The 23187-nt window shown below is 39.4% G+C and overlaps 1 protein-coding gene across 2 annotated transcripts in view; it reads left to right on the top strand.

Annotated features, from left to right (window-relative positions):
* LOC103480179 (RAS guanyl-releasing protein 2) overlaps positions 1-22541 on the top strand; it is a 63066-nt gene extending 40525 nt beyond the window's left edge. The window contains exons 12-17 of one of the 2 annotated variants that reach the window (XM_008435049.2): positions 1183-1298; positions 1388-1529; positions 11295-11331; positions 15738-15896; positions 17217-17279; positions 21671-22541. In XM_008435049.2, the coding sequence (XP_008433271.1) occupies positions 1183-1298; positions 1388-1529; positions 11295-11331; positions 15738-15896; positions 17217-17275 (513 nt within the window). In that variant the 3' untranslated portion in view covers positions 17276-17279; positions 21671-22541. The other variant, XM_008435050.2, reaches the window with a different exon arrangement.
* The last annotated feature ends 646 nt before the right edge of the window (positions 22542-23187 follow it).

The following is a 23187-nucleotide window of genomic DNA, read 5'->3' as shown; positions in this document are numbered from 1 at the left end:
CTTTTACCACTCCAGTCTGAACGCGGTTATTACAGCGTTTTCCACTAAAATTGTGGCCCGGTTGCCGCTGCCAGGGCTTTCTTCACTTGACGTGAAAAACACTGCAGTCAGAGCCCCTTTTAGTCGCCACCGAGTAATTAAAACAGCAAACCCAGGGAGCTAAAACTCGAATGAAAGATAAACTGCTGCACCACACAAGCACTAATATAACCTCTTTAGAACAGGTCTGGCAAAACTTTTAATATCACACAATTAAATGTTATTATTAGAGTTGGAATGAGATCTTATGGCATGAAATCATGGGATATTAAAATGTCATGATGTTTCTCCTCATTAACACATTGCTGTCCAGTTACTGCCTGCGTGTCGTGCTGCCTCTTCACTTTTTAAAGGTGGTTAAACAAAGTTTTAATAAGGATGTTTAGACTTATACAGCCAAGATATTGAAAGCTTTTTCCTAAGGGTGCACTGATTGCAGTTTTCTGGCCGATCCCCAATTACCGATCTATTAAAAATCCTGACCTGCGGATTTTGATTTTGGCCTGGTTTTCACTCAGGTAGCGCATAGATTTTTAACATTTTCTATACAGTGTAAAAGGGACAAAAGAATCAAATGAGCAACCAGGTCAGCAGCTGAAATTGTCTGGTGAAACAAGATAACACTGTTATCATTAGTTCTGAACCTGCATATAAGAGTGCAGGTTCAGAACCTGCACTCTTATTTTGAAGTAACTCTTATTTTGAAGTAAGAAAGGAAGTAGTTTATGAGACGTCAGATTCATCTTCTAAGGACGTGCTCCTAACCCTAACCCATCGACCGCGGAGACAAAAAGTGAGCAGCTCAGAAATACACACAGGTCTTGAGATTTATTCCCACCATTACCTCGGTCTATGTCCTGTCGCCTAGCAACCAGCAAACCATGAAGAAGATGGGGTGACAGGAAACTGCCATCGCTCAACAAACCAGAATAATATCATACCACACTAATTAGAGGCAGCTTGAAACACAGTTTGTGAAAAATAACAAATTGAAGACTGAAATTTCTGTAAAATATTGTTTGTATTCAGATAATCTTCTCATTATTAACCTACTTTTTAATTTTTGTCACACCCAGTTTTTCAGGTTTTTCTTGCATCAAATTTTATGCTATCCTCCATGTTAATTAATTTTTTTACCTGCAGAGTGTCTTCAAGAACTTTGACACGGATGGTGACGGCCACATCTCCAGGGACGAGTTTGAAGCGATCAGGAACAATTTCCCTTACCTCAGCAAGTTTGGAGAGCTGGACAAGAACCAGTGAGAATCCACCAGTTAACACACGTGATAAAGTTAGCAACGTCAGTGTGTGTTTACAGTCTGTCTCTTCCTTTTGCATCCGATCGCAGAGACGGGAAGATCAGCAGAGAGGAGATGATCGACTACTTCTTGAAAGCCAGTTCACTGCTGAACTGCAAGATGGGCTTCATCCACACCTTCACAGAGACCACCTACGTGAAGCCAACGTTCTGCGAGCACTGCGCTGGCTTTGTAAGAAACCACTAATAACTTACTCTTACTGATTATATCTCTCTTTGTCAGAGTGAATGATGTGAATCCATGACCTGATGGAAGGTTTTTCTGCTCTGTCGCAGTCCAGATGTTACACTGTTCACTCCTGTTTTAGGGGAGATGCATAAGAGACAAAAACACTCATGAAAATTTGTGATCATGATTTATCATTGTCTTAAAAAAACAAAACAAAACTGGCATTATTGGAGAAGTAATTTTTGTACCATTTTCTCCACTGTTACACAAATATCAGTACATTTGTTTTAACACATTTGTTTTATTTATTTTCAAAAACAGAACGAACACAACACAGAGTTGGTGGAGTTAAATACAAACTGACGTTTGAGGAGCTTAAAGGAAAAACAAAAAAACAACAAAAAAAATTGGGATGAGGAAAGAGTGAAAAATAAAAAATGAAACAAAAATAATTGAATAAAAGAAATAACTAAATACATAAGTACATAAATGTAATTTATCATTAAATACGAAAAGTATGGCACCCAGAAGAAGCCAGTTTAAAATAAGAATGTTTTCTGAGAACAGTGTTTGTTTCACCAGGAATGCTAAAAATTCTAAAAAAACAACAACACAATAAACAGTTTTTCATGATCATTTTTATCCTTATCACAATAGTGCCACAAAATATCTTGATAAAATTCTGAGTCCATATGAGCCACCTCTACACGTTATCAGCTGTAACTGTTAAAATAGACGGGCCAACCTTCAACATCGAGAAAATAATATGGTTTATATTACATTATCTTATATGTGAACAAATATAAAAAAATCAAACTGACATGAACAGCCATGTGAGCCAAAACCTGAGTATTTAAGTCCTCCTTTCTTAAAACTATTCTGACTGTTTCTATCACCAAATATATCTTAACATGCTTTAACACACACATGCTGTTAAAAAAAAACCTCATGTCTTTGCTGAAGATGTTTTCATCCCAACATTTTGCTGAAAGTGTCAAAGCTGATGTTCGCATGTTTAATCATTAGTGGACGAATCTTACAGAAAAAGTCTTTTTCCTGCTTCATGACTTTTTCACGTCACTTTGAACACGATCGTTTCTGATGAGTGTTTCGGCTCATCAGTACCGCCTGATTTTCTCTGTGTGCAGCATTTCTACTTAGGCTAGTAAAATCTGCAAAAGTTGTGGATTTAGTTTCAGTATTTTCTAGGATAATTATGGATAAAAAAATAATATTGAAAAAGATTTGAATTTTCAGATTTTGTTTCTTACATTTTGTCTAAGTTGTCTAACTTCTTTAGGTCCTTTATTATTTGCTAACTTTCTTCTTTGTGTCCCTGTGTAGGAGTTTTCTACCTTTCACATCTTTTCTTTTAACCTTGCTCCTTTCCCTCTTTGTGTTTCCTATCTCTCTTTTTCATTTCCCCCCTCTTTTTTCTTTCTTTTTGTACCTTTCTTTCTTTTTTCTTTTTCTTTCTTCTTCTTATATAAAAAATACATTTTCATCACTTATGATGTATTTGCAACTGGAATTTTTAAATTTAAAACTGAAAATCTCCAGAAACCAATTTATCACCAACTTGACATAAAACGTCTGTAACTCCTGTCAGTGGATCTTTAAAATGATTTTTGTTTCATGCTTTACTCCTTCAGGATGTATCGATCTTTGCTTTATTCGCCCATATTTTATTGTTGATCGCTTTCATCCCGTCTGTCGATACCAGGTGTCATTTCTTTTCAAAGGTCAAAGGTCAGACACGCTCACCATGTCATCTCATACCTAGTGGGGTGAGAGCGGGGGACTATTTGCACATCATTATTTGCCTCCACAGTCGTGATGGAGCTTCTCTCCCAGGCTTTTTCTCCGTGTCAGGTCAGGCCAATGCCAATTACTATGAGCTCCAGTTGCATTCCGGGAAACATAGAAGAAAGGTAATTGGGTGAGATGATAACCCTCGTCTGTGGCAGTGTCACCTCTGTGTGTGTGTGCGTGTGTGTGTCCTTGACATGCCTCCCGAGGAGCTGTGTGTTGTTTTGGGAGTCAGGAAGAGGAGCGTGGCTTTAGTCGGCTCTGGATGTTTCTGGTCGGTCTCTTTGTGTTGCGTTCAGGCGGCAGAGTGCCAAGAAGATTATATGCACAGACTTTCATTAAAACTCCAACACCGCTGCTGTACACACATTTATTCTCCGGGGAGGCTGACATTTTCCACTCATCCTGAGGGGAAATTCAGAATAGAGAGCATGGAGAGATAAGGACTCTGTGCTTTGAACAAATCCGTGCGTCTGCGTGTGTGTGTGCGTGTGTGTGTGTGGCAGAGGTAGATACACCAGCCGCATCCTCGTCTGCCCGCTTTGTACCTTCCTCTTGGCTCCTCTGCAAAAACAATATTTTCCCCTGCAGCCTGGTATTTTATTTTATTTTTTTGTTCCAGCACTTGTTTCAAATATGCTGCTCGAGTGGAACCAGGCCTCCAGTAAACACTGCAGAGTTCACACTCCCTCCCACCCCTAGTGTTTCACACACACAAACACACAAACACACACACACACACGCACGCACACACACACGCACACGCGCGCGCACACGCACGCACACACACCCCTACACACACACACACACCCACACACACACAATTCAGATCATCTGAATCTTGTGCCACTCCGCCCGCAGCCTCCTTCGGTCCTAATTAATGGCTCGCAGATGAGTTTTACTAAACACACAGAGCGAGCAGACACGCAGCAGAATGTGTATGTCGGCATCTCCAGAGGACGCTAAAGGCTCGGAGTGTGTCTGTAAGACAGACTGCATCTCAGAGTCTCTTTGAGCTCCTCACAGTTTAGTTAGCATGAAATCTAAATGAGCTGGGCAGACTGGGTCCACACACATCATTTAGTCATAAAAAAGAAATGTTCAGTTTGTGGAAAAGAAAACTTGTTTCAGTCACTAATTTCAACCACTAGCTAAAAAGTTTGTTGCTTTAAACCTAAAGCGCTAGGCCAGCACGGAATTTAGTGGAAGCTAATGCTAAAGCGCTAAAATGCTAACTTTATTTGAAATCATCTGCTCTTAATAGACTTCAACCCTCAAACACCAATTTCATTTTTACATTATATTTTACACGTTCTATAAAGCCCTTAGTTATTGTATTTGTTTATATCTTAAGCTCTATTGTTTTAATTTGTTAATGTTTCTTGTTTGAAATAAGGGTATTGGGAAAAGATGGAAAAAGAACGTGAGCAGAGGAAACGTTACCGTTTTCAAAATAAGAGCATAAATACTGCATGTCTAACCACTTGACAAATTCATAACAGTCAAAAACAAAAACGTCAACACAGATGTCAAACTTTATTCAGATAGTTAGCAAAACAGACGAGTCAATTAGAGCTTTAAAATGGATTGGGAAATGTTGAAAAGCTATTTGTGCTAAGTGATGTCAAACTAAGAGCAAAAGAGCCAAATGAAAAATTAGCTCTTCTTTCTGCACATTTGCAGGTTGGCAGAAGTGAAATTCATAAAATTATTTTTTAGCAATGTTGTTTTCAAACAAATCCTTAAAAAAGAGGTTAACGTCATTACAAATACAAAATTACGAATAACCAACAACCTTTTCTTTCAAAGCCGACCTGAATGTATTTCAGCTCGACTAGACGTAGCAAACAGGAAAGAATGATTCAGATTCTGATCTTGTAAAGGACATTAGACGAGAAAATACTAATCAGAAAAATGTTAAACACTCTGTTAGTATGTTTTGGGTCTATAATGGTTTACTGTTCTTCTCGAATAAAGTTCACTGTCACATATCAGCCGACTGAGGCATTGAAGTTGCTGAAACGTCCCTTTAAATGATTCATGCTGGATCATTGTGAGGTGCAATTGTCCTATTTATGGATTCTGCTGTTACGAGGTCAATATCTTCCTCAACCACTGCAAAAAGTCACCTTTCATGTTCAAACATTGGGTATATATTAATTAAAATAAAATGATCTGCCAACAGAGCAAGAAAATGAGACTTGTCAAGACTTTCCTAAACAAGTTTTTAAAAAAAACCATATATGTCTGTCACCATAACAAATTTTGCTGGACGATATATTGTCCCAGAAGTTATTGTGATAAACAATACAATTGTTGTTTTAAGACTATTTTCAAGTGATGGTAATGGCATAAATAACGCAAGAACACATTCTGAAAGATCAATGAACTTTAAATTCTAATGAACATTTAACACTGGAACTGGAAGACATTTTAAATACCTAAAATAAATATAAAAAAACCAAAAACAAATTATGAAGTCTGCGTAAGCGACTGACCAGACTGAGGACTTTTATCATTTAGTTTTAGGTGGAAATGGGGGAGAAAAAAAGAGAAAAACAAGAAATCATGCAAGTGGAAATCATTGAGTTTGTTTTAATTTGTCGTGTGATTAATTGTTTTTTTTGCTTTTTGCAACAGCTCTGCCTGAAAATCCCTTAAAATTTGTGTACTTTCATTAAGAACAAGACAATTTTTACTTATTCAAATAAGATAAAATGGGACTTATTTCCAGAATGTGCTGAAAAATATTCTCGAGAAAATCCTACTTGACATCTCACGCATTATGTTTATATATTTCTAGCAGCTTAAGTGGGTGGATCAATTAGAGTTCTCTTTAGCTTATTTCACAGAAACATTGTTTTCATTAAATAGAATAAAATAAATCTACATTATGCCAGAGCACAAGCTTCAGTCAGAGCTCTCTCTATTTCAGACCCTGTTCTCTCATCATTAGCCTCAGACGCTCTGGCAAACACATGCTAATTATTGCAGGTTTATCCATGGAGGAGGGAAGTATTGAGAGCATCCTTTTTTTGGATCTAATAACATGATTTGTCCTTAGAAAAAAAAAGAAAAAAAAGCAGATAACGAATCAAAGCAGCCCACTGCTGCTGGGCCCATCTATGTTAACGTGACCGCTGCAGGCCAAACCGGCGTAGCGCTGAAAGTGAAACGTAGATGTTTCCAGGTCTGACCTGCCAGAACTGCTGTTGCCGCTTAGCTGCTCCAGGGGCGACGATGTGAACATGAAAGCAGCAGGTTTATACATGTATTAAAGTCTCCTTTTAGAATTTCACACACAGGTTTAGTGAGGCTTTGATAAAACTGCTACAAATACAACATTTCAGTACTCCAGCAGGCATCCATCCTGGTTCTAACACTTCATTTCCTTTTATCTTGCATATGACTCCCTCTTCCAGATACAACCTCCTTGAAAAGGCTAAACTTGCCTTGGTCATACCCAAATGCTAATAAATCAGGGTTTTGCAACCTTTGCTAACCGACTTTTGGAACAAAATAGTTTGTTTTCATCATAGCTACTGTAGGAAATTTCCGAAATTTAGGAAAGAACAGTCATTTTTACTTTTGTTTTAAGGTTTAATACATTTTCTTCATTGCAACATTTAAATTTAAAGTAAAATGATTAAAAAAAAATTGTGTCATTCTTTGCAGAAATGTATGTAAATGTTGGACAAAAACACCTAGGAAAAACTGGTAAGCTAAAGTGTTTATGGAATTTTTAGTATTTTTGGCCAAAGTCATTGAGTGCCACAGGCTGCAGATGTCAGCAATAGATAAATTAGTTCTTAAGATCCATCTGCATGAATCTTTCGTCACATCCAGACTTCTTTGGTCTGCATCATGTGAAAAATTAAGGTAGTTTCCACATATTTTACAAAAAGACACATTGTTCTGGAGCTTTCTCAGCAGAGAAAGGTCAACATCGTAACGTTAAGTCACTGTGAGCTCTTAGCAGCTATGTAAGAAAAGTACTAAGACCATCAGTGGCTAAAGATCTTATTTTGTGTTTTTACCATATTGATACGCTTCAATGGCAACTTTTTATTGGGTGGAAAATTAAAAGAAAGGAGTTTAAAAAAAGTCAGCCTGAAAAAAAAGTAGAATTTTGATAAACTGTTCATTTAAATACAATTAGAATTAGCATGCTAATTCAAAATCTAGCGGAGAGCTGAAGAGTCACATAAACCAATAAGTGTGCAGCTGAGCGATATTGCGACTCCTGTGTGAGCTTCATTGTGTTTCACTGACTCCAGCAGCACCAAAGGTCAGTGTGTGTAGGCTGAGCTGTGATGATGCCGGTGTCTAGATGTTTGTCTTCTCTTTGTTGCGCAGCCCCTGCCTGTGTGGTGTGTGTGTACGTTTGTAGCTAGCGGCGTATTTGTTCTTATGGCTTCTCTGTAGTGGTGTGTGTGTGTGTGTGCGGGGGTGTGTGTGTGCGTGTGTTTGTGTGTTTGGAGAGGTCAGGATATTTTGTGCCTCCTCAGATGTGCCAGTGCTGTGTGTGATCTCCAGCTCAGCTCTTTCATGTTATTGTCCCCCCACCCTCCCACACACACACACACACCCCAGCCCCTCCACTGCTGCACCCCTCTTGATCTGGGCCCCCCTCCACCAACCCCCTCTACTCTGCTTCTACTCTGGCCCCCGTCTCACCTCATTTCTCTGTTCAGTTTTGGAAATTCAGATATGAAGTGAATGGGTATTTTAAAATGCGTATCTAAGCTTTTTTCTGTTTTCAACACATTTTTTGAGTGTTTTCACTCCTGATAGTTTGGTAGACTCGGTTTGATTGGGAACCAAAAGTGCAACATTCCTTACAAGTTTTAGCTCTTGTGGTTTGCTTCTCAAACGTTTAGAAAGACCTTTTCAACTCCTCACCTGTGGTGGCGCTGCACCGAGAACTACTGAAGGAAACAACACGAAAACGTCCGAAGAAGATACGAATGCATCTTCCTTCTACATGTAATAGCAAAAATGGAAGATGTGGGCTTTTTCTTTTGTTTTTGGCTAAAAACCGCGAGCCATTTCTCCTGGTAACGGAAAACTAGGGCGGTTGTTTTGGTTGTATTTACCCAGAATGCCCTGCGCTGTAGTTTTTGTATCTACATACGCATTCAAACCCCACCACAGTTCACTTCAACCGAACCAAGACAGATCAGAGTTTTTGGTCTGCAGCAGAGTTCCATCACACATTCTCACCTCCCAAACGAACCGGACTTTCTACACAAACGAACTGGAGTTTAATTAAAGCGGACTGAACAGAGTGCGTTTGATTTTCTTTCATTCAATTTCACAGTTCAACAAAAACTAAAATTATAAGAGATTATAAACAGAAGGCAGCGGCTCCCCCATTTTCACCAAAATCTCCTAAAGTCTCCTGAATCGTAACAAGTGACACATGGTTCTGAATATTTTTTAGTTGAAAAAAATCTGACATAACTGGCATGCACATGAGTGCAGCCGCTTTAATCGAATACCCCTGAATAAAATCAGATACAACTGAACTTATATTCCACTATTACACATTTTTTAGATACCCCCACTCAGTTACTCAGTTATTTCTCTAGATCTAAATTTATTACTTTTAAATAATAACTGTACAGTGTTATTCTAACTGTCCTTATTACAGTTTTTTTTCTGTAACTATTCTATCCCAAACTGCCTTCAGAAATCACTTTGTGTCTGTTTGTTGGCTTAGTAGAAATGAACAGCACAGGGATTACATTTCTAGGTACAGGTGCTGTACCTAGAAATTCTTCTTCTTTCTTTGTACCCACTTTCTCCTTCAAATAAATCAGAAAGTGGGTTTGTTTCGGTTTGGTGTCCTTCAGTTCTGTCCTGTTCCCTGAATCTGTCACTAGATGTCCCCAGCTACCCTCTCCTGCTCTCTGCAGCATCACGTCATCATGTCCTCTTCATCACTAGCCTGAGTCTCTCCTGCCAGCACACACACAGTCCTTCCTCAGATCCTCGCCCCACTCCCTCTTCCATCCAACTCTCCGTTCTCTGTGCTGGATCTTCTCTGTTGCTCAGCTTAACAGTTTTGACATGTTTCTCTGAATTATTATTTTGACCAAATTGTCCTAATATGACATTTTAATTGGTGTTCTGCTGTCAAGCTAAACTCGTAGTAGTTGCTACTGAATATTCATCTTTTTCACGCCTGTTTTTGTCGTGTTTCCAAAACACTTGTTTCCAGATAGTGTGGCATAAATGTCAGCACTCCTAGCAGAAGGAAACAGCCTCTGCTGTTCGCAGTTCATCCGTTTTAAAAATAACCCACTTTTAGAAACGTGTCAGTCTTTGGTCTTTTAGGATAATTGGAATTTTCAAGATATTTAAAGATCCAAACTGCCAGTTATGAAATGAGACAATTATTTCAAATTTGTCCATTTTTCATTATATTTCCATCAGCTTTATTGCAAGGTTTATGTAACACAAACAAGGAATTTAACTCTCCTTCCATGTGCATTTACTGTATATAAAGGGACATAAAAAATAAAACTTTTTTGTAACTAAACATCTATCATCATGCTCTGTAGGACCCATCTGTCATGTTGCAGCTGGAGGATCCTGCTGAGATGGAGTGATGTGAGGATGCTGCTTCTCTTAGAGAACTATAATTATCATCATTCAAAATACTATTTTCTTTCAGTTATAATTGGACAGTTTTTGTACAAGTAAAGCACCTGAAACCCTTATTATAGAAAGTGTTTCTCTATATAATCTCTATTTAAAATTAATATTTGTAGGGAACCTTGGTGTGTTCGTTCTGTTTTTGAAAAACAAGAACAAATATTCAACTCTTGCTCAAAGTTGATCCAACTGAACCTGTTCAGTTCCATGAAAGCTGGAGGTGAAAGTTAATGATTAATCAGGGCTAATCCGCTGCCTTCTTGGCGTCTGCTGAACGTCTTCCTGTTCCTGACTGCTTAGCGATGTTGCATTCACTGATTCATTGATTCACAGCTGATATGTGCGCTGGAAAAATATTGCTACCTTTACCTTTAGTGAGAGACGCCGCTAGCTAAAAAGTTAGTTGAGCTAACACCGAAGCTCTAATAACAAACATTAGTTCCACTAACATTACAACATTACACAAACACAGTATTTAACGGAAGTTGATGCTAAAGCGCTACACCAATGCAACATTTAGCAGAAGCTAATACTAAATTGCTAATGTGATGCTTAGCAGAATGCTAAAGTGCTAACTTCAATTAAAATAATATCTGCCCTTGAAACACCACAACCGTTGAACATCAATTTAATTTTGACATTATTTCCATGTTCTATGATGGCCTTAGATATTGTATTTATGTTTATGTCTTGTTCTCTTTTGTCCGGATTCTATTTTGTTTCTGTTTGTTTCTTGTTTGAAATAGTTATTAGTGAAAAAGCAGAGAATGTGAGGAGAGGAAGCAAACTGTTGCGCAAAAAGATTATTCTACTGAAAGTTTACAAAACAGCCAAAATATATAGGTAGTGCTTTGAAATTTATTTGTAATTTTTTATTTAGGGGTACCTACGTGTGCTAAACATTTTCAAAGTTAGCTAAAGCGCTAAGCGCATTAGTGTGTCCACTACTGCCTTTACCATAATGTTACAACCACCGCATTTATGCATTTTGAGAGGATTTTATTTGATAGACCGGCACAAAATGGTGCATTATTGTGAAGCGGCAGGAAAAAGATCAAAGGTTTCTCCTTGGTTTTTATTTGTGAAGGATTGTCCAGACCTTGTATTATTATCCTTCTAATTAAAGTTGTCCCAACAAAACACGCTGACGTTTGTGGTTTGTGGAACCTGACAGAATATGACAAAGCTCAATGGGTCACTGCATACCGGTGCGTTTTCTCCATCCATTTCCTTTCAGGTATCTTAATTGCCTGTTCACCAACCTTCTTCTTTCTTTGTCCTGTCCTTTCTTTCTTCTAGATATGGGGCTTTTACAAACAAGGCTACAAGTGTAAAGGTAAGACAACAATTCTCCGAGCCGATGTTCTTGTTCCACTCAGAAGGCTGCCGCCTCCTGAGAATCTCTTGATCCCATTGATCTCCCCTCTTACTCATATACGCATATACAGAGTAAATGTCAAGAACACACAGAGCCACCATCTCATCAGCTGTACAGGATCACTCAGTTTTACTCCATGTCCACACGTAAAGCCTGGATTTGCCCTTCCGAGCCTCCATATAGACTTGTGTTTGACACACACATACACACACGCACCTCCAACATCTCCTCTCCCTTCATAAACACTGACTTAGCCTTCTTCTTTGCACTAGGGAGAGGCTGTCAGTGGTTTGTGTCAAGCTGGTGATGAACTGCAGATGCTACACTCTGGAAATAACACTGTGAATGGAATGTGAGGAAAAACTTAGGGAGTGATGGCAGATCTCGGGAAGTTTTTCGTCTGCTGCGGTTTTAGCAGGAGGCAATTGAAGACAAATGACCGCTCTGCTGGTTTACACCCAGAGTGGCTCGGACGATTAGCTCGTTAGCTTGCAACCAACCGGTCCAGGTATGTTCAGTAAATTCTCCAAACTTTGCAATGGGCAAGAATTCTACTGAGTCTTTTCTGGAAAAAAACAGGGATTTCCTTATCATCCACATGCAATTTCGGTATTAACATTCTCCTGATTCATTTAGGCCTTCAGGTTTGCTAACTGTTGCTTATTAAATCGCTGGCAAGCCTTCATCAAACATTTCCGTCGCATAGCAGCCAGAGTAATTAGTGTTCGCTGGGACCATTAGACGCAGTTTTTATAACGCTCTGCACCTCGAATGTAGTAGACAAGAAAAATAGACGTGTTTACTCAAAGGCTAATTTGTTCATTAGCACAAACTAACCCCAGAAGTATTCCAAAACCTTTGAACTTTTCCACTTTATTTTTTCACGTTGCAAACACAAAGCAGTGCCGGAATGTGAGGCAAACCTTCTAGGAATAAATGACTGGAAAGTGTGGATTGGCGGTTAGCATCTAACTGTGCAGTTTAGGTCAAAATGTGTTCATAGTTGATTTTAATATAGATTATGTGGAAAAGAGTGTACATTTTGGATTTGCTAGATGTTCTCCATGCACTTCCAAATGTTTTGCTAAAAATTTCAAAAGAGGTAAAAAAAAAAAAACTCAAAAAAACAAAAAATTCCAAATACATTTCAAAAAATGTAAACTTGTGAAATGTAAACATTTTTAAGTCACTCATTTCAGTAATAAATTATTTACTGAATGAAATATTTCAAACTTTTGCTTATTATTTTTATAGTAACTGACATTAAGGTAGTTACTTGAAATGGTATATGCTATATATGTTTTCCACGCTATGTGTGTGGAAAACATAATACTTCCCCTTTAAGAAAGTAAAATCAATCCAAGTTCACGTTTTTAACCGATAAAAGGACGGTCCACATTTGGCTTTTGGTATTAAAGAGAAGGCTAAGTGTGGGTCAAACACAATCACACCCATAAAAAGGACTGATGTCTCTGCAGTGGGTACACCCACACCCACACACCTCCCACCCATTCAACCCTCCTGCTCCCCCCACACTTTCCAATATCCTCTCCACTCAGAGGCCTGTAGTCTGACTGGGAGTTTCAGTGTGTTCTGGCTTGTTCCATTAATGAGACCGGAGGAAGTCAATGAGAGAGGCCCACAGCCATTCATCCCCATTACCATTGTTAGGCTGTACTCAGGGAGGGAGACAGAGCGCCAGGGGTGTAATTGAAATGAATCACCCACTGTGGCGCAGTGCAGGAGTGGGAGGACTCTGACTGCGAGTGGGTTGCTGGGATGTGTGTGTCGGAGCAGCAGATGTCAGGCATTTCAGACTTAACTATAGGAAGCCTCTAGGTGTGTGACTGGGTGCAGTGCTGTCACAGTTCATTCTAACTTTTACTCCAACACACAGCCACAGAAATAGCCCTGATTTGGGGGTTTTTCAGACTTTTTCAGTCAGCTTGACATTTCTGCAGCAGCAGCTTTCGCTTTTTTTTTATTGAGAAATATTTGATCCGACTCTCATATCTGTCTCTCAGACATTCCACTTACAGCTGTTTAAGTCTTACAGAGGCATCCACACATCTAGAACTTCTTCGCATTTTGTCAGAAACTTCAACTGATTTTATTAGGTTTTTATCCATCAAACATGAAGTAGTGTGTTTTGGTGGAGTAGGACAAAATGGATACATGGCTTTCAGCGTGTCAGTACTCTGTAGAGCCACATTTTGCTACGGAGTCTTTAGGGAATGTTACTATCAGCTTTGGACATTTGGAGGATTTTAGTTTTTGTTAGAGATGAGCGTATCGATCCAAAGTATTGATACGTCCACCAAGTATCAGATCTATTAGTATCCAGTATTGCATAATTTAGTTTCATATTCTCTCTTGAAATTTCGTATAATTTTTTTGTATTGTTTCAGTTTGCTTTCAAATTATAATTTTGTTGCACTTTGTTTATTTAAGAAAAATGCACACAAGTCATGTTACATGATATGTTATACCTAAATAAAAAGTTTAAAGTATCGATATTGGTATTGGTGATACAGGCCCTTTATCTACTTGGTATCGAATCAATTCAAAAACATGCAGTACTGCACATCTATAGTTTTTGTATTTCCAATAGAGTGGTCCAGACGTCCACTGTATTGGACCTCTGAACCAGAGGTGAGCGGCTCAATCCAAAGTATTGATAATGTCGATACCAAATCTTTATCAGTATTGGATCAATACTAGTGTGGTAAGATTGACACTTTAGTTTCAGATTCCCTTCTTTAATTTTATTTACTTTTGTTTTGTAGTTTCCCAACTACACTTCAAAAAATGTTTCTTTTGTTTTTATAGTCTCTGTTTATCATATTAATATGCTATTAACATATTTTGTAGACATCTACCAACTTTGTCCAAATTCTATCTTCAATTTTAACAAAATAATCCAAAAGAAAAAACACAAAAACACCTAGCAGTCAAAAGCTCATTGATATATGAAACTTGAATAATAAAAAGTATTGATAACAGTGTCGGTATTGGCAATATTGGCCCAATACTAATTTGGTATCAGATTGATAGCAAAATATACACCATCTCACAGCTCTAGAGGACACTTACCTATTTGCGGCTCAGTATTCACAAAATTGTGGGGTTTTCCTGAATTAGTTGCGGAAAATTTTCCTTTTCGCTCGTTTCCTTCTAGATCATTTTGAAAATATTAGAAAGAAAATGCAGCTTGGAAAGCTGAGGAATCAAGGCAGTGCTACTTAACAGGCCATTGGCTGTCGTTAGCCAATCAGATTGGCTGCACCACTCAAAAGTAGAAAAAAGACTGTGGATGCTCGCATTTGAAGTAGCACTATGACAGTATACACTGTGTATTAATGCATATTAAGATAAGATGGTGTTTGAAGTATTACAATAAGCAGTTAGAACAATTTCAGAGGGAGTACTAAGTATTTGCAAATTGTAGCTTTTTGCGGGTGACTGTGGCCCCTAACCAGCATGAATACTGGGTGTCGTTCAAATTAGAGGTGAATGATACTGCATGTTTTGGTATCGATCTGATACCAAGTAAATGCAGAGCCAGTACCGATGCCAGTATCAATACTTTATACCATTTAGGTTTGATATATCATCATTCTTCTGACTTTAGGATGTTTTTGTTGTTTTTTCTTTTGAATTATTGTGTGAAAACCAAGGATAGAATTTTGACCTAGTTTATATCTGTCTACTCTACGAACATATTAAAATGATAAACAGAAACCATTGAAAATAAGGCAAGTCAAAACAAAATGTTTTGTTGCGATCTTAACACGCTGCTATTGATCCAATCTAGAAATTGATAATTTTCTTATTATTTTGTATCAAACCACCCACCTCTGGCTCAAATTAGGTCTGAGTGGATGGAGAGTTTCTGTCAAAAATGTGTAAATTAAAAGTTTCTAAGTGTAACATGACATACTAGGGAAAAGTTCAAGGCTCACAAATCATTTTTAATATAACTCAAGGTAAATATTCAGTTTTCTCGCTTCCTCGCTGGGTGACCCACCACTACTGCTCCCGCTCCTCTCAGACTCGCCCCAGTTTACAGAGTTACTGTTGAGTACGGTTGACCTGTCTGTGTGTGTGTGCCGGTGCTCGTGTGTCTGCATGCCGTGCCAAAGCACCTTTCTGTCGCCACTAGCTTACCCCCATGTTTCGGTTTGGACCCGTCCCGTTGTCTGACCCTGTCTTTCCTCTTCATTCCCCCGCCACCCCAAACAAACGGACATTCCCTTATTGCCGATCCTCCCTGCCTCTCCACCCGACTCGCCGTCCTCTCCTCCTCTCCCGACACCTGTCCCTGCCGGCGTCCTTCGCCCGCCGCATCAAACCTCCGGCTGCAGCCTGCGGGGTGAACTGCCACAAGTCCTGCCGCAGCCGCCTGGCCGTGGAGTGCAGGAAGAGAACCAAGAGCATCAGCCATGAGACTCCGCCTGCCCTGCAGGCCCGGTCCTACAGCTTCCCACCACCTGCAAACACTCCGCCCAGCCTGCAGAACACAGGTGAGGACGACGGCGCATTAGCACCAGTGTGGATGGAAAAGAAGGGCTACGTTTCTGACAAAAACTCTGAAATTTTTTGGTTTAATCTCAGAAACTTTCTAGAAGAAACAAAGGAATTTCTGGGTTTGAAAAGTTTAAAATTAACTCGAAATAATTTGAATTTTTTAGATTAATCTCAGAAAATTTCTAGCAAAAGAAAAGAAAAATTCAGAATTTGAAAAGATGAAAATTTGCTAAAAAAATTTAGAAAATTTGAGGTTAATCTCTGAATTTTTAAAGAAAAAACAAAGGAATTTCTGGGTTTGAAAAGTTGAAAATTTGCTCAAAATAATAGAAGCTTTGAGATCAATCCCAGAAATTTTCTAGAAAAAAACTTTTGAGAGATTAATCTCAAAATTTCTGAGTTTGTATTCACTCAGTATCCAGTCTGTGTCAACATTCCCAGTATCTCACACCTCTTTGTTCTGTGAATCTTTCACAATGACGGAGGAGATTCAAACCAGTTGCCTTTTTTGCCTTAATACTTGTCTTATTTGATGCTGAAAATGAATTACGTGGAAAATGTTTTTTTATTCTCTAGTGAATTTGTTTGGGGCTGCACAGTGGTGCAGTTGTTAGAGCTGTTGCCTTGCAGCAAGAAGGTTCTGGGTTTGATTCCCGGCCCCGGTCTTTCTGCATGGAGTTTGCATGTTCTCCCTGTGCATGCGTGGGTTTTCTCTGGTTTCCTCCCACAGTCCAAAAACATGTATAAATTGTCCCTAGGTGTGAATGTGTGTGTGCATGGTTGTGTATCTCTGTGTTGCCCTGCGACAGACTGGCGACCTGTCCAGGGTGACCCCGCCTCTCGCCCGGAACGTTAGCTGGAGATGGGCACCACCAACCCTCCCGACCCCACTGAGGGACAACGGTGTAAAGAAAATGGATGGATGAATTTGTTTGATGACCGGAAACATTAAAGTGATCATAACAGAAAAAAATCCATACAAATCATTTTCTAGAGCTCTAAATTAATCTATGCCATAAATACTAGCAAATATAGCAGGGTATTTATGTTAAAATTTATGCATTAAAATAAAAAATAATAGTACAACCTAGTAATTGTGTGCAAATACTGTTGTATTTTTATTCATTCACGTGGTGAGCGAATAGAGTATAATTAGCAATGAAAATATAATTTGCTTATCACAGGGAAACTTTTTCTCTCTGGCTGATTGGAGGACACAGGATTTCCAGATAATTGAACCAGAATGCCGTAAAGATCCGGCCAGTGCTCAAGGTGTTCTGGGCTCTCAGTCTTCTCTTTCTCTCTGTCTCCATCAGTCATTGCAGAAGAGGACATAGAGACGGTCGAGGAGGGAGTATTTGATGTCCATCTATAACCAGGTGAGAGAGACGCTCGCTGTTATTGCATCCCTCTTCTGCGTATCGTTGACGTCTCTCCACGTTTTGCAGATTTCCCATAGCAGTAATTGATTTTCACTCTTGTTAATAACTACCTGTTTGGCTCTGGATGACTCCTGAAGTCTCTGTGATATCTGTTGGGCAAGGCAGAGAGCGGTCAGGCTGAGGCTCCTGGTAGAGCCCACAAGATGTTCTTTCACATGTAAAACACTGAGGGGAAAAGTCATGGCGCACTGCTGTCTCCTCTGCTTCTGCAGTTATTTGACTTTTACCATCATCTTTATTTCTGCCCTGGATTCACGAAGCACGTTGCTCTAAAGACATGTAGGAGCAATCCTGCAGAATTATGCAGTTGGCAATTATTTTTGTCAGGTATGCGTCCTCTCTTCAGGCTCCAAACACAGCAGAGGCAGAGGTGTCTGAAGACAAACAAAAGTTTGCACTTTATAGTTATTTTATTTAAAACAAAACCTCTGCAGTCGACCACCAGTAAAGAAATGAAATTGCACTCCTGGATTGGTTGATTTTCAAATGCCAGTCCATAGCATGTCAGTGGCTTTGACTTGGTATTTCAGCTTCACAAACTGCATTTTCTTTCAAATACTTGAGATATATTCTGTGGAAAAATGCATTAAAAAATTGCATGTACATTCCGTAGACAGATCTGTAAACACTGAGCTGCAAATAGGCCGAGGTTCACTGTGCTGGACTGAGATTTGGTGACTTTGGTTAAGCCAGCGGAGTTCAGTGAACTCGATTTTATGTTCAAGATGATTTGAGGTTTATGATATGCATAATATTCCAGCGTATGAGGCATGCATCTTAGATATTTTGCTGAGATGACTGCAGCAAGGTGCAAACTACACACCTGTGGTCGCAAAATATCAGTTGGTTAGTCTGAAAACACACAACCTGTAATTCTACCAGCCTGATTTGTGTTATGTGAAAAGGCAAAGTGAACTGTAGCAGGCCGGTGGTGGATGATGTTTGTTGGCGATAGCGACAGATACACTTCAGGAGGACGAGCTGCATTATTTTTCATTGATGTGGTTTCTATAACTATGTTGGTCTGATTGGCTGACTGGTTTTTAGAGACAGGTCAGGTTTACACGGTAACCAGAAACAAACACTTTCCCAGTCCACTTAGCGGTACGGCATGGGTCGGTACTCTGTTTTATGGAAAGCATTTCCACTGCCAGTTGGACTCACTGGGCAGGCGGACTTAAACTCAAACAGCTAATGTTGCGTCTGCCAGTGCGACGATAAACATAACCCACTAGTACGTCTCATGTTTGTTGCAAGCAGTGACGTTCTTCTGTCCTCCAATCAGTGGACGGTGATGCCAGTAGTTGACCGTACCCATACAGTACCATTGACCTATGAACTTACAACCAAAGGGGGTCAAGGAATAGTGTGGTACAGTTCAGTTGTACGGGACACTTTTTCAATGGAAACAGACAAAATAGCGATCCGTATCGCTCAATGGAAACGAAGCGTAATGCAATCATCTTTCATAAGTCAACCAGCAGCACAGCCACATGTTACTGTAGTTATGGACATATCCAAGAACAAGAGTCCTGTAATGTTATCCATTAACCGCAGCACAGGTGCTGTTAAGCCCATTTCTTTGCCTCATTTACTTCCTTTAGGATTGTATTATGGAAATAAAGAGATCAATAAGTGAGCTTTAATAACTGTAACCGTGCCAGAAAAACCTTTAGGTCTTCTAAAAGCCTTTGTGGCTTTTGGTCCTTTGAAAAACATCAATGACTCCTTACGGGCTCCAATCACAGCTTGCATATAAATAAATATGAGTTGTGAGCAGTTCAGTCGAATTACGTTCTTTCGTTTCCCAGGCTGTTTGATTTGAATAATTCTTAAAGGCCTTCACAAGTGAAACTAATCAGTGTATTAAAAGAAAAAAGGCAAGTGGAGATAACGGACGGCAAAGAAATTTGCCTAATTTCCCTTTGGAGGAATGACTCTTCTTCTTTTGTACCATCTTACCCCCTCTGAGAATTATCTTACTGCTAAGTCGGAGACCAGTGTTTTCTTAAAAAGGCTAATTAAACAACAAGAATGCAAAATGACATGGTCGTATTCGCCAATAAAGAGGCTGTGGGGCAAAAAATGTATCCACACATTTTGAATACATTGCAGTAATGGATGTTTTCTTTCTGCCTTCAGACATTTTGACTTCATAATAAAGTGATGTTAGAATGCAGCGCCTTAATTCCCACTGAACATTGCCACATTTTCAACCACAAGCTGTCATGTACCTCATTGGGTTTTATGTGTCGGACCAACACAAGCCTGTAAATAGTTGAAGTAGCAGAGAAGCTGCACTTTGTTTCAGCCCACATTACTCTGATGCCCATAAATAAAGTATGTTCAGAAGTCACCAAATCACTAAACAATGTCCACCTGCGTGGGGTTTCATTTTATTTTACACCCAGATGTTCTGTGGCTGTCTTAGAGGTTTGTTTAGAGAACATTGGTGAACCGACGGCATCATGAAGAACAGAGAACACACAGGTCAGAGAAACATCCGGAAGCTGTTCTGGGTACTGGTCATGAGACCCGAGACCTCATGGTCAATGATGTGTCATAAAAGGAAATATTATGAACAAACTGTCTGTAGCACAGTAACTTAGCAACAGAGCAGTGGTGGGCACTCTTCGGCTATCGCTATCGCGCTAATAGCAGAGTTCAGTTTATTCTTTAGCATTTTTGCTAGCTATGAAAACATTTAGCATACTTAGCTTCCCATAAATTGATATTTCCAGATAAATTCTAAAGCATTAAATTACTTCGACATCCATGTTGAGCTGTTGGTTATCGACTGTTAAGAATTCTTCAAGTAGAGACGTTTATTTTCACGCTCGTTTTGAAACGGGTGAAGTGTGTTTACACAGAGGAACGAAGAACTGCAGCTGGAAAAGGTTTCTGTGAAGAATCAACTCAGAGGGAGGAATGAAAACGCTCGCCATATTTTTGCTTTTGTATATTTTGAAAACATACGAACCATGAATCATTTTCATTCCTTTTGCCAACTATGCACCACTTTTTTCTAGTCTATCAAACAAATCATTGTATAATACATTGACGGTTGTTTGTAATGTGACAACGTGTAAAAAGAAAAGAAAAAAGAAAATCATTTGAATACTTTTGCTAATCTTAGTAAACTGGAAGAATTTACAATTTAGCTAATCTTTGCACATTTATCTGGCTTTATGTGATCAAAATGGTTGCTGTGTAATTTTGTGAAATTACACAGTAAAAAGAATTAACAGCAATATTTTTTATTTCTTTAGCCGTAGAGAAAAAATTTATGTTCAATTTTCAAAGTCATATTGTCACCATGTTATTCATACATTTATAAATGCCGAAGTTTCAATCTATTTAATTCACAAGCTAGATACAAGCTAGATATGCAGCTAACAAGTTAGTTAAGAAGTTAAACATTTAACTTACTGACTCTCTCTAGGTGTGAGTGTGTGTGTGTGTGTGTGCGTGTGTGTGTGTGTGTGTGCATGTGTGTGTGTATGGTTGTTTGTCCTGTCTGTCTCTGTGTTGCCCTGCAACAGACTGGCGGCGTGTCCAGGGTGACCCCGCCTCTCACCAGGAACGTTAGCTGGAGATGGGCACCAACAACCCTCCTGACCCACTAAGGGACAAGAGTGAAAGAAAATGAATGAATGGATGGATGGATGGATGGATGGATGGATGGATGGATGGATGGATGGATGGATGGATGGATGGATGGATGGATGGAGTTAGTTGGCAAATTAAATATTTAAGTTGCTAAGTATTTGGCCGAGTGCTAAATATCTAGCTTGCTAACTAAAATTTAATAGTTCAAGTTTGTTCATTAGCAAATTAAATATTTAGCTTGATTTCTAAGTATTTAGCTAGCAAGAAAAATATTGAGGTCACATCTAAATATAGACATTTAGTTGGGAAAATATTTACTTTATAACTAAATATGTAGTTAAAATAAATACTTTTAGCTAAAGATTTGTTAAATATTTGCTTTCGAACTTTGACATTTATAAGTGTACGAATAACATGGTGAAAATATGACTTTGAAACATGAACACCCATTTTTCCTCTCTGACAGGCTAAAGAAACCAAAACACTGCAGCTCATTTTTTACAGTGTAACTTTACAAACAGCTCCCCCTCACTAATGGGTTATTTAAGACAATGTTGACCTGCTATTAAGTCAAATGCTTCATATTTCCCATGACTCTTCATTCTTACCTCAGACCAGCTGAAGGAGGAAGTGCAGAGCTCAGATCTGACATCCTGGTTTCCTGTTTTGTCCACCTGGTGCAGCTGCCATTATGCTGATGGGTTTCCTGTTTCTTTTAGGAGCCTTTAACTGCAGGCTGTGTTCTGGGAGCGGGCCGCTGTCAGCCCGCAGCCCTCTCCACCCTGAACCCCACCCCCGACCCCAGCCGACGGCGGTGTTCACGACGCCGGATCAGAGACCCGAACCCGGCGGAGAACGTTCTCTCACTAACACGACATGTTAGTGGTAGAACCCTCAACACCGAGGGGGAACACGCTCTGAACACGCTGCCACACGGTGGACTCATGCTGGAACAGCACGCTGTCTTCACCTAAATCGACGGTGCAACGTGTGTGTTGATTCAGTCTGCAGACAGTGTTCATGTTTAGAGATATTGTATGTTTTTTTTCTGTATTTAAAAAAAAAAAAACAATCCATAAAATTGTATTTTCTCAGTGAAACTTTAGAGTCAGTGTGCATCTGGAGGTGGATGTCTGCTCTTCTTCAGAACATTAAAGAGGTGCTGTTATTGCCAAGAATGTAAAGCTGCCACCCAGACTAAGCTATTGTCTCCTTTTCTCTGAGATGTTCTTGTTTTTTTTTTTTTTGTTTTGTTTTCCTCGGTTCTGTTTTCTCAAGTATGTATTTGAGCAGAGCCACAAGGACCCAATTTTGATGTCAGATATATTGTTGCTTTGTGGAAACCGTGACAAAAGCATCTGCTGGGCAGACAAAAGCGACAGCAGACAGGAGACAGTTTAGACGCCTGTAATTAGAGCGCCGGCAAACGCAGCCGTGTTTTTGTCACGTTTCCCTTCGTGTCGGTGGCCGTCCTGTATGAACGCTGTGCCGTTTTCGCCGTACTGTGATCGTGAGCCTAGCAGACAGACAAACGCTGCCGTCACACCAAGAATCCATCCTTCCCTCGCAAATTTGGCAACAGTTTTTTTTTTAAAGGGGTCAAAGCGAGAAAGTGAAACTGAAATCACCTGATGAGGCTTTTTTATTATTATTGTTATTATTATTATTATTATTCGACAGCAACCTGTAGAAAAATATTCCTGAGAATCTTGTATTTTTCCTTTTTTTATTTTTTGTTTCTATTCTGCACGTTGCCTCTGAAAGTACCTCTGTAGAGTAGAAGTTTGGTGGTTTCTAACGTAGTGAACTCCAGCGCCGTTACTGACAAACGTGTGCAGCTTCGTTGTGCCTGTGGAGAGATGAATTCAGACGTGGAGCTGCGTTTCGCAAACTGCCGCTTCGTCACTGAATGAGACTCCGTGTTGTTGATTCTTTGCTGCATGAGTGTCTGGCCGTTCAGTGCTGATGGCTGCCTCCTCGCTGTGTGTGACCAGAACCTCGCTACGATGTTCTCTGGTGGCTCCCAAATGATTCATCAGTATTAAAAGCAGCAGCTGTTCAAATAAGTGTTGTGAAAATGTTTGTGATTAATAAGAATATTATAAAGAAAAAAAAAAAAACATGAGCTTGTGTATTTTTTTTTTCCATCCATCCATCCATATTCTGTACACACTTGTCCCTCAGTGGAGTCGGGATTTTTTATTTTTATTTTTTTCCCCAGATATTTATCTTTGCT

This window comes from Poecilia reticulata, linkage group LG18 (genome assembly GCF_000633615.1).
Source record: "Poecilia reticulata strain Guanapo linkage group LG18, Guppy_female_1.0+MT, whole genome shotgun sequence".
Lineage (NCBI taxonomy): Eukaryota > Metazoa > Chordata > Actinopteri > Cyprinodontiformes > Poeciliidae > Poecilia > Poecilia reticulata.
The sequence above is the reverse complement of the archived record's forward strand: the minus strand, read 5'-3'. Positions and strand labels throughout refer to the sequence as shown.